This window comes from Aythya ferina (assembly GCF_964211825.1).
Source record: "Aythya ferina genome assembly, chromosome: 1".
NCBI classification, from domain to species: Eukaryota; Metazoa; Chordata; class Aves; order Anseriformes; family Anatidae; genus Aythya; species Aythya ferina.
This window is the reverse complement of record NC_140296.1, coordinates 68,377,205-68,394,308: the sequence shown is the minus strand read 5'-3', so window position 1 is coordinate 68,394,308 and position 17,104 is coordinate 68,377,205. Positions and strand designations below refer to the sequence as shown.

Genomic DNA, 17,104 nt, shown 5'->3' with positions numbered 1-17,104 from the left:
CTTCGCTGCACTTTGGGAGGATCCACAACACCTATGAGCAAAATGTGAATCAAATCTGCTCCTGAATTAGAAAAGTGTTTCTGCTGGTGACATATATGGCACCACACACCTTACATGAGCAGGTCACAGCTTGGTTATCTTCATGTGGGGCAGTGAAGAGGCTGCGGCGCTACCCTGAGAAGGCACTGGGGAGTACGAGGAGGGACTTGTGGCTGATCCAAAAACATAAGCTGAGAGGATTCAGCCTTGCCAAACTTAAACTGGAGAAGAATAATTCAATTTCTGTAACAAAACGTGCAAGTAAATGGTCTCCTTCCCTGACCTTCTTGCGTAGCCTCTCTTTGCTCTTTAATAATACAAAATCCTAAACCTCGCAGTAGGATAAGGCTGTATATTCAATACCACGGGCACATTACATTTGATTGGTTTAAGAATAAATTTCCCTCTCTCCTGTGATTGTTAACTCTATTTCAGAGCACGCAAAGCTGGGAAATTGAGTAGTTTTTTCTGCATGAGTGAGTTACAATCCCAGCACACACAGCCTTCCTTCTACTGCCTCCCATGACAGATTCATTCAGATCTTTAATATTTTGGGTTGTCACAAAACAGACACACTCAGTTCATTGGCACCTGCAGTCCCAGAAAGGCACTCTGAGACACCTGGAAACGTGAAGGTGAGCGAGTTGTGCATTGCTGCACATTTAATGAGTATGGTCAGGACCATATTACTACAGGACCTCAGAGGGCGAGAGAAGTGATGCACTCCAGCTGTGCAGGACATGTTACACCACTGAAAACAGACTTAAAAAAACCTTTGCTTTCTGCACAACATGTGTTTGGCAGGGTCTCTGCCCACAGCACGGTGTGGCTACAGCGTACCAGTCAGATACTGGCTGTACTGGTACCAAGCTGCACTGCTGACACCAAGAGTGGAGCGAGAGGATGTTCTGGGAGGCAACATCCACTTATTAAATCTTCTGTCTCCTGTTATCACATATAGGTGGGAAGGGACCTCTGGAGATCACCTGGTCCAAGCAGGGTCACCTACAGCACACTGCGCAGGATGGCATCCAGGCGGGTTTTGAGTATCTCCAGAGAAGGAGACTCCAAATTATTGGACATCGATGAGCTCGCTTTAGTCCTGCTGAATCTGAAATGTAGCTTTGCCCCGGAGAGCTCTTGTGGGCTACTCACAGCCCCGTTCCTGACAGCAGCAGCAGCAGCCAGGACCGCAGAGGCTGCGCTTCCACCTCAGGAGAGGGCTCAGCCCACACAGCCACAGTGCGAAAGGAAACGCCTTTAATTAAAAACACCCTACGAGTGGAGTTCAGAAGGTCGCTGTGACAACACAACCAGACTGCCTACCGTCTATAAACTCTGACGTCTATAGATAGGCAAATTAATTACCCCTCGCTCCAACCTCATCCGCGGACCAAGCCAGGCGCACCTGCTCCCTTGCCTTTAATGATCAGCCAGCTCCTCTCGCCAACCTGCCCTCTTTCAATGATTAAAGAGCTAGAAGGCAAGCGCCAGTAATAACGTTACGTTTCTGCCTTCTGTAATCTAATCTTTGCCCTGAAGAAACTGCTGATGAGAGCTCGCTCCCACTTAAGATTTACATAAAAACAATCCCCACCGTGTTGCGCAGCCAAGGGCTGGTGCCCCAGCCCTGTGTTACTGCCCTGGCGGTGCAAGGAACGAGAAATTATATACAGAAATGATATACGGCCCCGTTATCAGTATCAAACGGGCTTTGATGCATGGTTACTATTTTGGGAGGCTAATGACATGCGGGTGATAAAGCAAAACGAGCTTTTTAATGATGACAAATAGGGGAGAATACACTGCGCTGACTTCCAGCCGGAGAAAGATTTATGGGAGCTAATTATGGTACGCTAGATTTATAGCGGAAAAAAGAGAAGAAGAGGAAAAAACTTCTGGAAGATCTCGTGTGTGTGTCAACCTGGAATAACAATTTACTCTCAGATAAATGATGTGAGGCGCAGTCCATATTGCCTTGGTAGTTGGAGGTACACAAAGCCTAAAGTGTGTGTGAGGCTGTGGAAGGTAGACGGGATTAAAGTAGTTATAGAAAAAAAAGTAGAGTTGTAAGAGGAGCGGGAATATGCTAACAATGAGAGTTTATACGGGTGTTGAAGATATTTTTGGTTAATTGTATGGCAAAGCTGGCGGGACGGTGCCTCCAGTCCCCAGGTGAATCTTGTAAGACGTGCTGACGACCCCTACACAGCAGGGGAGATAACTGGGAGTCTGATAACACGAGTGAACGAGTTAAGAAGTCTCTTAACACCAATTAACGAGTTAGGAAGTTTGCTACCGCAGGCGAGCGCGACCGGACCACATCCATGGCGCAAGCCCCAACGCTTGGGGCTAACTTCAGCCCGCGCAGCAGCGACCTTACACCGCCAGCCCGGCACTTTAAGATCAATTTAAGCAGGAGGGGGCAGCAGCCGCCTCTCCTCAGCCTGCCACACGCCTGCGGAGCCAGCCCGGGGCGCTTAAGCCGCCTTAAGCCGGCGGCGGTGCCAGCCCGGGCGGCCTCCCGCGCCCTCACCCCCCTCACGCCGCGAAATGGCGGCCGGGGGGCGCTGAGGCGGCGGGGACCCGGCGGCAGCCCCCGCGCTTCCCTCGCCCCCTCCGGCGCCGGGGTCCCGGGGAGCGGCGGGGAGCGGCGCTCACTCACCTGGGGCCGGTCGTGAGGAGCAGCGAGGCCGCAGAAAGAAGACGGGGGATGGACGAGGGCGGCCCCGGGGGGCGAGCGAGCGAGGCGGCTGCGGCCCCTCCGAGGGCTCCGTGCTGGGGCCGCCGAGCTGCGGCCACCTCTTGGGGCCGCCCCGCTCCGATCCGATCCGATCCGCCCCGGCACGGCACGGCACGGCCCAGGGAGAGGCACCGGGGCTGGCCGGGTCCGGGAGGCGGCGAGGCGGGGCTGTGGGCAGGGTTAGGGGCAGGTGGAGGGGTGAGGAGGGAAGGGGTGAGGAGAGGAGGGGTGCGGGAGCAGCCCGGCGCCCAGACTGTGTTTTCACCTTCCTTCTAGAGCAGCCGCTGCAGGCCAAGAAAGAAACCCACTTACACATTTTATCCCTATTAAGAATCACGGTTTTTAAAAGGTGCAAGCTGTTCCGTCAATGGTAATTGTAGGAGAGCCGTGTCTTTGCCCAAAGCAGGCCTGAGGAGCGCATTGTTCCCCGGCGAGGTCCCGACAAAGGCTGCTGCTCTGTGTACTCTGTGGAGCTGCCTGGGTGTTGGCTGCCTTCGAGATAAAACTGTTTGCTCTTCCCCCACCTCAGAAAATAAAGAAAAACGCTGGAAATACAAAGTGCAGGAGAAGGCACAACGCTTAAAACTAACTTTGGGCTTCTTTTACATCTCCTAAAGTAAATGATAAAACCACCTGACGGATTTTGATACAAGTCAAATTTTTCTAAGGGGAGACCCTTAGAAAAAACTAAATTGCAATTTACTACAGAGTCATGTCAAAAAAATCCATTTGATGGAGACATCATTTCAGGCCATGTCTTATCCAGGATGTTTTAATTATAAGCAAACTTTGATTCTTTAAAGTTTGTTAATAAAAAAATATCTGATCCTTGTCATGATACAAGGATGGGTGTTTAAACATAGTCAAAACAAATCAAGTCACGTGAAATTTTTGCCCGTCTACTCAAGCTGTTTTTCTTCTGCATGGGAAGTGTCGGAAATGGAAAATCATCTGTGAAATACCTTTCCACGTGTCTGGGTAACTGTGTGTGTGAACGCCGCAACAGCTGGCATTCAGTCGTCTTCATTCCTCATACTCCCTCTGCTGGAAATGAATGTGAAGGTCCAGTAGATCAAAGATTATTAAAGAGTGCAAGGTATGTTTAAAAAAATAAAGTCTCCTTTTATTAAAATATCATACTTTTTTACAGACAGTCCCGTCTGAAATCACCGAGAAATGAAAATAGCAGTTAATGCAAACTAAGTATTCCATATATACTAACTTCATATGCATCTTATTGTAATATTTAAGACCAAAATCAGATTAAAAAAATATACAAAAAGCAAGAGTAAACTGAGCTGCTAAAGCGCATCTGATGCTGGTAGCCATGTGGCTGTCTGAAACCCTACAGCCTGCACTGACTGGATTAGTTGACCTCAGAAGAAAGACAGGAAAAAAATAGTTCTCTTTGGTACTACCAATGAAACTCCATGCCATGACCATTTTTTCAGGTTAAAAGCTAAAAACACTTGTTTTAACGCTGGCATCAGAATCTTAACTCTGATTACGTGTTGCTAAAGATCAAGCTTTATCACTGACTGAACAAAAGAAATAATAAAAAATAAATCTGACTTTCAGTGGAGACAGCAGCATAAATCATGTAGATATAAGGCTTCAAATGCTGCTGAAAGGCTGCCTGCATAGATTTTAGAAGAAAAACAGTGAAATACTTTTGCCCAGCAAAACAATGAATTCTTCTTTGGTAGAACTATACCTGTGAGCAGAGATACTGTTCCCTGTAAGTAGCAGCTTCTATTTCTTCTAGGATGAAGAAGAGACTAAGGGTAGAGGATACCAAAGGCACCAAGTTCTTTAATCTACAAATCCTGGCAACCAGTTATGCTCAAGGAAAATACCTTTTAGTGGTTACTGACAACAGTTTCCTCTGCCACAGGTAAGCAAAATTAAATGAAACGGCTCCAAAAACAGTGGCTAGAAATTACAAAAACATTGCTGCAGAAGAGCTTGAACCCTTTTTAAAATCCTATAGGCACCTTTTTGTGCAAAACAGATCATTTTAGATCATTGCACAACATCTGAGATCAAGTTTAATATGCTCTTATTTCATTAAAAAATATTATTTTTCAGGCTTGATTTTGCAAAAATATTGTGGTAAATGGTAATTTTAAAATGTATAAAAATCAGGTTTCTAAGTATAGCATTGTTCACAATTGTAAATAAGTCACAAATATAAACAAATGGTAAATAGATTTCGTTATACGTTTATTTCCAAACAAAGTACTATAATAAAGGAACAGCAAGAAAATCACCCTATGATACATAAACAACATGATAAGAAAATAGACACTATCACAAAATATAATAGATTTAATTTCAGGAAGATTCAATAACACTTCCTGCTTTATGGAAAAATTAAGATGTGTTATAAACGATTTGAGAATTTGCCACCAGAAGTAGAGAACTATAAAAACTCTGAGCTCGTTATGTATCTTTACATACAGATGAAGCAAATTTTCACATTTAACATTGGTGTGAATATTTTTAGAATCTACTACTAGAACAGTAAACACAAGTCCCAACAAACACACACTGTTCAAGCCCTCTTTGGTTACAACAAACATTTTTTGTCAACAAGCAGGCTTTTTATAAAAAAATTGCAAATTTAAGCAAATTCAATTTATTCTTCTTTTATCTTTTCTTTCTTTCAGTTTCTGACATCACAAGTAGCAGGGTTGCCACTACAGTGCACCTGCTCTTTGGTCTCTGAATGATTTCAGATCTCACCTGATTTTTATTTATTTATTTACTTTAACTATGAATAATCATATAGCAACTAATTGCTGTCTGAAGTCACCTGAGGTCTATATCCCATTGCAACTGACAAAAGTTCCTTTGGCCCCATCCATGACCTGATGATCCCTTTGCAATTTGCAGAAAAATAAAGTCCTCATTTCCATACTGTTTTCTAAACAAAGCCTAATCCTTGTAATAAAGGCTATTACTTTATCTTTGTGCTCAACAAAAAGTTGGTTTATTACATCTTGATATTTTTAATCTCATGTTCCTGTAATCCTTTCTACTTACATAAAGATGGGCAGCACCTAGTTACTGACTTTTTTATGATCTTATACAGAAAAGTTAACATCATTGCAACTAAGGAATTACAGGACACAGCCCTCTGCACAGCGTATCCACTCCCAGGAAGAACCCAGTTTTACCTATTTTATATTCATTTAACCTTTCCTTCTTGTCTTCTACATTATAGGGTATTAGTTTTACAGACTGAGATCACATTTCTCAAACTTCCTTGTGACGAGCTTCTAAAAAATCTGTACGGCAATATGACTGCACAACATCATATCACTCTTTCATATCTTCTGGGATGACGAGATGGTCATCTTCTCTCATCTGGGAATAGCGTACAATACACACCTTCTAATAACTGCATAATGAGGAAATGTACAATATCATTATGTCTGATCCCGCTGTCTTTATTACTTGCAAGTAGTCCCATTAACACTGGTGACTGCTGAAATCACTTCCGTGGCTGAGTAAGAGTGCCATAAGTAAAGAATGAAGAATCAGGACCTACAAATTAAAATCAAGTCACCTTCATTGAAGAATAAAGTATTGTTTCTTTTGAGAAAGGGAATGCAGTAAGAAGGATGAACTGTTTGAAAAATAAAAAAGCAAAAGCAAAAAGTTAATAATTTACTGATTTAAATAGGAATTATTTATATAGTGCCAAAGACAGGGATTTTCCAGTTGATTTCTAGGAGAGAATTCTACATTCCCTCCTGGCATTTAAAGTTGGCAAATATATAACATTGATGAGTATTATGATATAAAGAGCTGAAATTTCGAGCAAGACTAAGCACCAACAGCTATTACCAAACAGTATTCATTCATATTAAAAAGCTCTTCAAGTAGAAAATTAGTGCAGTCGTAGTAAAATTCTCCAAAGTTGAACACACCTCAAGTGTATATGTAAATCAGAAGGATGCGAAAAATACATATCTTCACACATAGATATCAAAACACTGCTGTATCTCCTGGCATCACTATCCTCTTTTAGCCAAATTAAGAAGTAGGTCAGGTTTTAAGGGGGGAAAAAAAGAAAAAAGAAAAAAAACCTGCGTACCTTGAGATGGCATAGCATTTTTTCAAGCATAATCTTCACACAATTCAGCAATACAGTCAAATTATCATCTGAATACAGACACTTTTATAAAGTTTCATATTGTTATAATATATCCCCTTTTCCAGTTATATCACTTTTTAAAATAAGGCACACTTTTTAAATAAAAGCACAGTGTCAGTACAGTCAACAGAACCTGAATTTTTCACTGTTTACTGAGATGGGCTGTATCACACAAAAATAAGAGATGTGAGGGAGGAGGGAAGGGAAGCCATCTAGGCTGATTTCTTCCCGCTGAGCAACGTTAAGAGTGTCCAAAAGCCCATGCAAGCATTTGTGAAATAGATTTAATGAAATTGAGCATCCAGCAGGGAAAAATGATAATGAAATGAAAATTAAACTTGAACTCTAACTCTCCAGATCGTGTGCGGGGTCGTCACAGGCCATTGTGAATATAGCATTAAAAGTCCTTTAATGAAGAATTCCTAGAAAACAAAAGAAAACAAAACCAAGTCTATTTCGTTTAATGTTCAGTGAATATAGAAATACATTCTGACGTTTCCATGTGCAAAAATTTAAGATTTTGATTCTGAAGGCAATATAAGCAGGCCTTCCAGTCTCTTCAGCAGTCAATCCAGATGATCTGAAGAATTAGACTGTATTGTGCAAAAGTGCTATAATGCTCTCTGAAGAGAAAGACAATCTTTGCACTCCTATCATCTACACAAGTTGCACAGAAAGTCTCTTCAATCAGGTCTGCAAGACAAAATACAAGGCATGTTCATTTCACTGTCCTAAGACAAGGAGTCTGAGGCAATAAAGGCCTTTCCACCAGTAAGTCATTGTCTACTACAATATCTTTTTGAATCCCTGGTAAGTTATCTTCAAGCATCAAAAAATGAGATTTCACCTCCTGGAAGTCTGCTTCTAGTATTACTGTTGGATCCTTCAAATATTCCTGTTGGATCCTTCAAATCCAACAGGAACTTACAGCTAGATCACGTTTCATCAACTTATATATACATTCAAATTGCCTTAATTAATTCCGTGATTCTGCTGATGACTACACCCAAATATTTGCATTAATATAATCTCTGTCAGGTCATACTTTACATTGTCTTTACTTTCCTTCATTCTGGTCTCAACATTTTTTCTAAATCTTTCTAGATTTTGCTGGGAGGGAAGTGATTTTGTCATCTACTTGTATAAATATTTCAGGAATTTCTACTGTTCTGTCTTCTTGATGCAAACTCTTAAGTTCTTAACATCAAATGTATAAAGAGCTTTAGTATTTTGGACATCAGAGCACTCATCCAGACATACGTAAAACAAACACAAATCATCTATATAAAAAGACAGATTGAGATTTAGACCTCTTTATCTCAGGAGAGTCTTATCAAACAGGCTATTTTGTTCATCACTGTATCAATACACAGACCATTTATTAAAAAAAAATAAATCTGGAACAACCCTAGTTCTCCTCACTTGGCCAAGAAATTATAAAAAAGAACTGTTTAAGTAAAAATTTATGAATGATATTGGTATCTTGGGTACTCAAAAATTAAAAATAATTTAGTAGAAAAAATTGGAAGTTCATTTACATTCAAAAGCTACATTGAATTAACGGAGAAAGTTTTAGCTTAGACCAGCTGAAGATCTTAAGCAAACAAAGTATTTGTACCTGGTTCACATCATTCATTTTTAGTCTTTATTTAAACTCCTTGTTCCCTAGGAACATCAAAAGCAGATCATGCCACATCAGGCTAGTAATGAGAAAAACAATACAAAAAGCAAACAAGAAAGGAGTTGAATTCATAATCTAGTTTGTAGAAGATTAGTCTTGATATGAAATTTAAACAATTTTTAATTTAAACCAATTTATTTTAGTTTACTAATTAAAAAGGAATATTATCACCCTGATAAAGGGTCAATACAAATAGAAACAGTACCATATTCATCTGTATCAGTATGATGATCGAACCCTCTTTTCTTTAGACTATCAAAAATAGAAGAAAATGTTATGGTAATAAAAATTAAATTAAATTGTTCTAAATGATACAGAGCTTTTTCCAACAAATGTAAAACCTATGCTGTATTCTGACTAGGGAGAAGTAGACATGGTTCTATCAGAGGAATGAAGACTCCCTGTATTTGCTACCAAGAGTTACCAATTCACAAGCTTAGACTCCTGAGTTTTCCAACTAAGGGCACCAGGACCAGCTTGTTGGCCCAAAGAAACCTGCCTTGAATTATTAGGACTTAAGTACTTAGAGGAGTCCATGATAACAAAGATGGATCAATTATCTCAGGTAGCAAAAGTGTTAAGAAAATTCGTCTTGGAAGTACATAACCACCTCAAAAGCAGAAATGATTTCCTGTAAATCTCAGACTGGGAAATTTTCCCACTCAACTGGCAATTAATTTTAATGCATGCTGCCATCTATCTCCATAAAAATTGTGAGTAAGCAGCTACCAAATAGGAAATTAAGCTCAGACTGAATTGTATGGGAGTAGTTGTATACGATGGAGGTTCCTTTCAGTGACTGCTAAAAGGAAACTTGGCTTTGTTCCTCTGCAGTGTTACATGTGTTTGAAGACTTTCAGAATGCATTTATGTTTCTTGGACAAAACGCTCACAGACATATACATATAGGGAGTAAAAACGATTCTGAAAGCTACTAGAAAAAGAAAGGCTGGATTGTTATGAGCCTTTATGTAGGAAATAAGAAAATATTTATAGCTGCACAAAATGATGGCAAGTCAAGTGGAGATTTTATGTAGCATTGTTACTATTATTGTTTCAAGAATTTATGGCTATAGCATCCTGGTGCAAGCAGTTGCTATTAACAATATAGTTTTGACATAGCTGAATAAAACAAAATAAAAGGAGTACCATCAAAAGATAATGGTCCTGAATCTTGTAACTTTTTCTGAGCAGTGTAATTCTGTGGAGTTGAGCCAATATTTCAAGAAGAAGTATCAGAGTCTAAAGTTTTATTTATTTATTTTTTCCAGTGCTTGGAACTTAAATGTTGATGAAATGCTGAACTGCTTACCCTTCCAGGGACCAATCCAGAGATCGATGGTGTGTACGTTCAGGTGATGATGTTCTTAACGTAGAGCTTAACTGATAGGAGATTGTACGATTTTGGCGTCGAAGCTCCTGTACAGCATGTTCCCTAGATAAAAATCATTTTAGAGACAGGCTAAGCACTTTTCAAAAAATGATCAGTTATCTTATAGTCATTACCATTTACTTTGCCACTTTTTTTTTTTTTTTTTTTAATGATTTAATGGTATTCATAATATACTCTGAAAGACAGATTAGCAACTCTGTCTGCATAGTGTGTTTGCAAGTACTGACTTACAGACTGCATCATGCAACCTAACTTTGTTCTTTCCAAAACATCTCAGGTGATTGTGTTTGTAATTCTCTTGAAGAAATTTTTTTTTCAAGAATGGCAACAAGGATCTTTGCCTCAGAATGAGGTGCTAACAAATGTAATGGTTTATGGTGCTAACAAATTGTAAATTAAAACTTAATGTTACTGCAACTGTAAATAACCAAGTGAATAACAAATTATCCTTAACTAGGAGGAGAGCTTAAGTATGGAGGCTGATTCAACTTTTTGCCATTGAACACCTCAAAAAGAAACACTTGCATCCCCCACCAGGGAACACCCAAGCATTACAAAATGGATGCATTCATGCAGGGTGAATGGAGAAAGAAGAGGAGAAAGTAAGTAGAGTTTAAAGAAGACTGAGTTTCTTTTGAAACAAACGTACTGCTATATTAGTATACAATATTGCTTATTTTATGCAGCTGACAAAGCACACAATGCCACCTTAAACCAAAGTTCTGCATCTTTTGCCTGACTTCAGGAGAATCCAGTTTGAAATTGAAACATACGCTGTGATATTTAAGAAATTAATCTTTAAAAGACATACATAATCTCAAGTGTAGAGGTTTTCCTTTCAAAGCCTTCATCCTTACTTACAAGAGACAATATCAACAAAGTAATTTGCCACAATTAAACAGGAGACCTAATTCTCAACTTATGCTATAATCACATCACTCTGCTTCTACTCATCTCTTTTATATACCCAAAATAATGCTTGGCACTGTAATATTTTTATCCTCAATACATCCATGAGATAGTGAAATACTGCTATTCTTGCTTCACTGATAAGAAACTCTTTAAGACGCCAAGACTAGAGAGCTAAACTAACTCAGAAAGCATGCCAGAGAACATTCTTGGGTCCTGCAGCTGTATTAGTTTAACACTATGTACAGGCCCTTCCAGATACCTCTTCACACCCCACTCCCATTAAATAAAAAAGAAAATTTCTTCCATATTGTCATTTGGGAACCATCCCTGGCACCTTCTGTGTCCCGAGCAGTACCTGGAAGAAGGCAGGTTGCTACAGGCTAAAATTCTTCCAGAGTATCTATTAACATTTAAATTGTACGTACCCCTCAAGTCAAGACTCTGATCAGTTTTAGTCCCCTACTGCAGATGTAGCCAAAAGATAGTGTTTGTATCACAGAACTAGCACTCTATAAATTACTCATCTAGCCAACTAATCGCTTAGACTCTCACCATAAGTCAAGGAAAATGAGCGCAGACAGACAAGCATTTCCAGGAAAGTGATCCACCCCATCCTAAATTAGGCCATTCCAGAGGGCAGTTCATCTCAGTATCTCATTCCATTGGCAGACGAGGAATTTTGACAGAATGCATGTTTCACACAAAGTTCAGTGACATCAGTAGCCTCTGAACACACAGGAGACGTACAGCAAAGCAAACACAAACTTTGCTTTTTATCCTTCTAATTAGTTTAAATCTCAGTACTATATTGTATTTCACCCCAATTAGGTGGAGGAAGCATAATACAAAAACGTGTACTTGCCTTTCAACCCGCTCAGTTCCCAGCTGTCTTCTGGTGATTTCCAGTTCTGACTCTAGCTGCGCTGCTGTATTTTTGAGCTGAGTAAAATCTCGGCTCTGCACAGCACTGTAAAGCCAACACGCTTTAATTAGACAGCAGCTATAAACCTCCAAGTATGGTACCAAATACAATAATGCAAAATGAAAAGAGCTACACCATGCAGTTGTCTCTGTTTTGGAGTAAAATATAACACTACATGGAAACGTCCTTCAGGTTATAGCTGAGGAATTAAAAGCAGATTTTTGGTATATTCTGTTATTAAGGTATCCAAGGTACAAATGGAGCTAAATATAAACCATCTGTTTATAATTGGGAAGAAAGAAAAAAAAAGTACAATATTCTCCTGGTCATTTACTCACAGTTTATTCTCCGCTAAAGAAAGCTGTTCCTTGAGAAGCTGAATTTCAGAGTCTTTTTTTTGCTTTGCTATCTGTGACTGAAATTCTCTCTCACAATTGGATGCAAGCAAAGATTCCAGGTTTTTCAGAGATGCTCTTTCATTTCCCAGTTGTTTTCTCAGCAGCTCTATTTCAGAATAGGAAGACTCACACTCACTCTGCAGCTAAACAAAGATTGTAAAGTTTTAGGTGTACGTCTGTTAACCTTACTGGCCATCTGTTAGGGTAACCTTTTTTTAAAATAAAAAAATAAATAAATTCTAGTATCAATGACCCAGGAACACTCTTACTCCAAGGTGGTTGATTATTGTTTTATTTGACCTCAATCAAAACCCTGTGTCAGATGTATAAATTCACCCAATGTATATATCTGAACATAAGCATGCTTACTACAGACGACAAACTGCTATGAAATATATGGATCAGTGGACACACTCTTCATGTGAAAAACTTAATTATCAAAGAGAAGGAGGGAAGTTTTACATTTTGTTGAGGGAAGGAATACTGATTAACTATTTTCACGCAGGAGATGACATCCAGATGTCATTTAACCAAACAATATCTGTATCTCCAGTAGAGTGAGATGACACTTATTTTTCTTAACAGAGCATCAAAAAAAATTTAGGAGGAAAGAAGGGAAAATTAATGTTTCACTGGAAAGGCAACAAACACAAAAAGAAAAAAAAAATCCCAGAGAAGGTGTATCAGGAAAATCTGTATCAATTTAGCTAAAGATGCAGAAAATTGCTTGGTTTAATGTCAGTAAGTAAAATAGATGCTATTTTTCCTTTATCTTTTCATTTTAATATATCTGAGTCCACTTTGGATATTGTAAACACTCTTGTCTCTATTTTCTTCCACCCTACTTTACATTATGCTCAATAATGCTCACCCAACGGTTGTGGAAAATCTATGAGCTGAGACACCTCAACAAACACCGCAACTCTCCAACACATTCCTCAGAATTTTCAGAGGATAATCATTTTTGTGTTCAAACCAGGACAAGACTGAGAAAACTCAAGTAACAGACCAACAGAAGAAAAAGCATTTTTAATTTCACTAAGCAAAATCCAACTATATGGTTTTAACAAATTAAAGCGAAAGTTTTCCTTATTCTGAAAATCCAATTTTCCACTAGCTTTCAATGAAAATCTAGTTCCTTGCCTATAAACCGCTTCAGTTTTACTTTTGTATTTCAGAACAAAAGAATACAAAAAAATGTAGACAGTGTAAGTTATAAGAAAATAAATGGTATTAAATCCACTGGGGAAGAACAACAACAACAACCCATTATTCAGCATCGGGTTTAGTTTTGACTTACGAATATACATATGCTGCAATCTAATAATGTAGCTTTCTCCAACGGACTACCACGTAAAGTACAAACCCTATCTGAAGGTTATACACAGCTGATGAAAGACTACTGTTTGAAAGGTATGAAGAAAATAGTGAAAATTTCCCAGTTTCAGAATTTTCACAAAACTCTCCAGTTGCATTTCTGCATTTTTCTCTCCTGAAACTTCTGCTTCTTTCCACACAACCCCAGCAAGCCCCTTCTCTGACAATTTCCCAGAAGGATACTGGAAGACTTAATTGTATTAAATCTCACAAAAGCTTCAGACAAGTGTCATATGCTGGAAATCTTCCCTATCAAATGCGTCATAGAGTATTCCAGAACTATACAAAAGACATCTTACAACACATTTGGCTGGAACAAATAACCAAATGTCAAACAACATCTTTACATAGAAATGGCATAAAGGTTAAAAGAGAATGCTGGAAGCCCAAGGAACATGAAATTATCTCAGCTGGAGCAGGGAACAGACAGAACAGCAATAGAACTATGCAGAAAATATCTGAATATTCTGAGTATGTATGAACACTTTTTCCGAGTTCATCTAAGCTGATTTATTTTGTGTATCAAATATTAATTTTGTATTTTTTATATCAAGGGCAACAGAAACTGATTTTCAAGGAAAAATAAGGAGAAATTATTAAAGAGAGATTGTAACTCCCTAAAACAGCCAAGCACTTTAATGCCCATGTCACGTTTCTGTGCTAATAAACTACTCCAGATATTCTGCTTACTAAGTGATTGGATATAAAATCCAAGACCTCTGTTGAAAAACAATCAGTAATTTTAAGTCCTGACTTTTCAGTATTCAAAGTAAAATCCTGCAGAGTGAGCTTTTCAGATAGCACACAGCACCCACCCAATGAGGATTAAGTTCCAGAGGTATGCCAAATTAAACATTAAAAAAATAAAAGAGACAATAATGATGAATAGGGATTTCTGTGATCATTCTAGATCTCTAAGTAGCTTGACATTCCTTAAGTACAACAGTAACAAATTATTTTTCTAATATATTTCACATACCCTTTCTGCCTTCTCTGCTGTGGAAGTTAACTGCTGATTTAATAGTTCTTTGCCTGCATCTAATTTAGCGCAACGTTCTTGTGTAGATGTGAGGTTTGCAAGTATAGAGACTCTCTCCTGATGGATGATTTTCAGCTCTCCTTCCATTCTCACAAGAGACTTGTGTAAAGTAGAAATCTGAGACTGGTATGCTTCTTCTGTTGCTAAATGCTACAATAAAGCAATATCAGATAATCAAAACTGTACTGCAAAGAAATTATAAAACCGCTTCCAAAATCCTACAAAAACATTTCTACACAGCGGTGGTGAATTTTTAAGAGGCAGCAGTAGTTTATTCTGGAATAAACTTTAAAGTTATTTATTTAAAAACCTCCTTTATATAAAACAACTAGAAAAAAATATTCTCACTTCTGATAGCAAAACCAGCTACTAACATTTTAAATTCTCTTCCTAGGATTCTACTCTTTCTACAGAGCTAATAAGGTTCAAAATTCTGTCATGGACTCCATTTGATTTCAGATTAGACCTTCTTATTTGTACAATAAAATGTATTCTTGCATGCAGAAGATCGGTGAATGCTGAAATACTGTCAGTCACATTTATACTGCTGTCACTTGTAAACTCAGGCATAATGAAGAGATGACAGAAGCCACACTAAAAAGTAGTCCACAAACCAGCAGCAGCAGTTCTGACTAGAGACATTTAGAATGTTATGTATTTTAAATTAACATAACCAAATTTTTTCCTGTTTGAAAAATGCCTGTACTTTGCCCAGTCGTACCTGACTCGTATTTCCAGTCACTTTTAACCATTTAATTTTCAGTGGGTGGCAGAAAGAGTGTGGAAGGTTGACAAAAGTAAGGGGAGATGTAAAGCACTGACTTCCTTGAAAGATTTCTTATGACTGAGATGAAAAGAGATGATTATAGGGGGAGTACATCACATTAATTCTAGCTCTGTCTTGCCTAAAAAAAAAGCACAAGGGCACTACTAAGCACATTAAGATTTCTTAATAAAAATTAGTTATTTAAGATACATGCCTTACAAACCTGAACATGATATCCATCTGGAATTCTGACTCCATTTGTTGACAGAGTTTTCATGAAGAGGTCTGTTTATTCCTATAATTAATATAAGCCATGTGGGAAGGAGGAAGAAGGATGAAATCTCTACCTGTTTGAGTGCACAAACTAGGACCACCAACCAGATTTGTTATATTAAAAAAAAAAATTCAAAATCTGATGCACAGATGTCCTGTGCTGGTTTGCTAATGCTGTGCTCTCTCATCCCTCTTCACGAACAGTTGCAGATCAGTTCCTCTTAAATATGTAATGTGCACAGACAGTCCTCAGTAGCCTATGTGATATTTAGGAAGCAGAGATCATCTGCAGCAAAAACTGCAGCAACCCCAAACCAGAAGATAGTTTATATGTTCGATAGTTTATATGTTCATAATGTATTTTCAAAGCCATGCTGTGTACTGCCCTTTATGTTCTTCACAATTTCAGGTAGGAAAATGATCTTTGGGACACGCAAAGCACTGGAAAGAGAGTTGAAAAGCTGGAAGCAAGGAAAGTAGGGACAGGAATGTAACAGGCGACAAAGAACTAGGTATGTTTCAGGTATGCTGTGGAGTTCCGTGGGAGTTTATATCTTCAACTGATTCCAAATGTGAGAGCTGCTTTATAACTTTTTTCCTTGAAATATGCTTTTTTTTATTTTTAAATATTTTTTCCCCAAGTGTGACTAATGGAAGTCTAATTACGTTATTAAGTAAGTTCAAACTCTATACAATTCATTGTAGCAACTATCTGTAAAATATGAGTTAAATGTGTTATTACACATAATTTTAAACAGCTGCAAGCTTAAAACTATTGCCAGATCATTTCAAGAGTGAACTACAGAAATAATGATTTCAACTTACTTGCTCTATCTCTGTTTCAAGGGACTTCATTTTCTCTTTCAGCCTGCGGTTCTCAGATTCTGCACTGATTAGCGTCAGTCTAACAGAGCTACAATCCGTTTCTGCTTGACGGCATTTTGCTTCCCAGCTTTCTCCTTGTTCACGTGCTTGGTGGTAATTCTCCAAAAGCTCGCAGTTCTCTCTCTCCTAACACATAAAGCTCGTTTTATAATTCCCAGTAAGTTTCACAAACTGAGATATTTGTAGGTTTACAGCTATTACATGGCATTGGATGTTCTCTTTCTATAGAGAATTTTGCCATTTAGCAAAAAACATTGGGACACTTCTTAGGAAACAGTGTGTTGTTTCAGATGATCGCATTTTGATGCTCAAGAGACATCTGTTAAAAATGGCTAAATTAATATTAAAAATATGATGTATAGCAATATGTTGTAGATTTTATTTATTATTTATTACTGTTAATGCCATACAGTAAAAGACAAAAGAGTCACGAGTTCCTGTATAAGTCACTGAACTTTTAAATTTAATAAACACAGAGACACACACACACACATAAAACAGTGAAATACACTTC

General features: G+C 38.5%; 3 protein-coding genes across 10 annotated transcripts in view; 1 reads left to right on the top strand and 2 right to left on the bottom strand.

Annotated features, from left to right (window-relative positions):
• CRACDL (CRACD like) overlaps positions 1-3,249 on the bottom strand; it is a 54,131-nt gene extending 50,882 nt beyond the window's left edge. For 2 of the 5 annotated variants that reach the window (XM_084496351.1, XM_084496354.1), the window contains exon 1: positions 2,705-2,881. The gene's annotated coding sequence lies outside the window, so the exon portion shown is untranslated. Of the gene's footprint in view, positions 1-2,704; positions 2,882-3,094 lie in introns of those variants that run through there. The other 3 variants (XM_084496355.1, XM_084496353.1, XM_084496350.1) reach the window with 3 other exon arrangements.
• A 185-nt stretch (positions 3,250-3,434) lies between these two features.
• On the top strand, positions 3,435-16,708 carry LOC311422909 (uncharacterized protein; the record flags this gene model as incomplete). 4 transcript variants are annotated; one of them, XR_014685526.1, is made up of 5 exons in its annotated part: positions 3,435-3,878; positions 4,548-4,676; positions 10,476-10,620; positions 16,115-16,217; positions 16,573-16,708. XR_014685526.1 is itself a non-coding variant. In XM_084496430.1 (3 exons), the coding sequence occupies exons 1-3, from the start codon at positions 3,706-3,708 to the stop codon at positions 6,127-6,129; spliced, it is 423 nt and encodes a 140-aa protein (XP_084352556.1). In that variant the 5' UTR covers positions 3,435-3,705. The 4 variants fall into 4 exon arrangements, 1 of the variants encoding a protein (XP_084352556.1); XR_014685527.1 differs by having other exon boundaries at positions 16,115-16,228; positions 16,573-16,699; XR_014685525.1 differs by lacking the exon at positions 10,476-10,620.
• TSGA10 (testis specific 10) overlaps positions 4,989-17,104 on the bottom strand; it is a 32,505-nt gene continuing 20,389 nt past the window's right edge. Inside the window, 7 exon segments of the mRNA XM_084496457.1 lie at positions 4,989-6,413; positions 6,885-7,352; positions 7,354-7,366; positions 9,938-10,044; positions 11,777-11,897; positions 12,191-12,393; positions 16,531-16,716. Of these exon segments, the coding sequence (XP_084352583.1) occupies positions 7,290-7,352; positions 7,354-7,366; positions 9,938-10,044; positions 11,777-11,897; positions 12,191-12,393; positions 16,531-16,716 (693 nt within the window). The 3' untranslated portion in view covers positions 4,989-6,413; positions 6,885-7,289.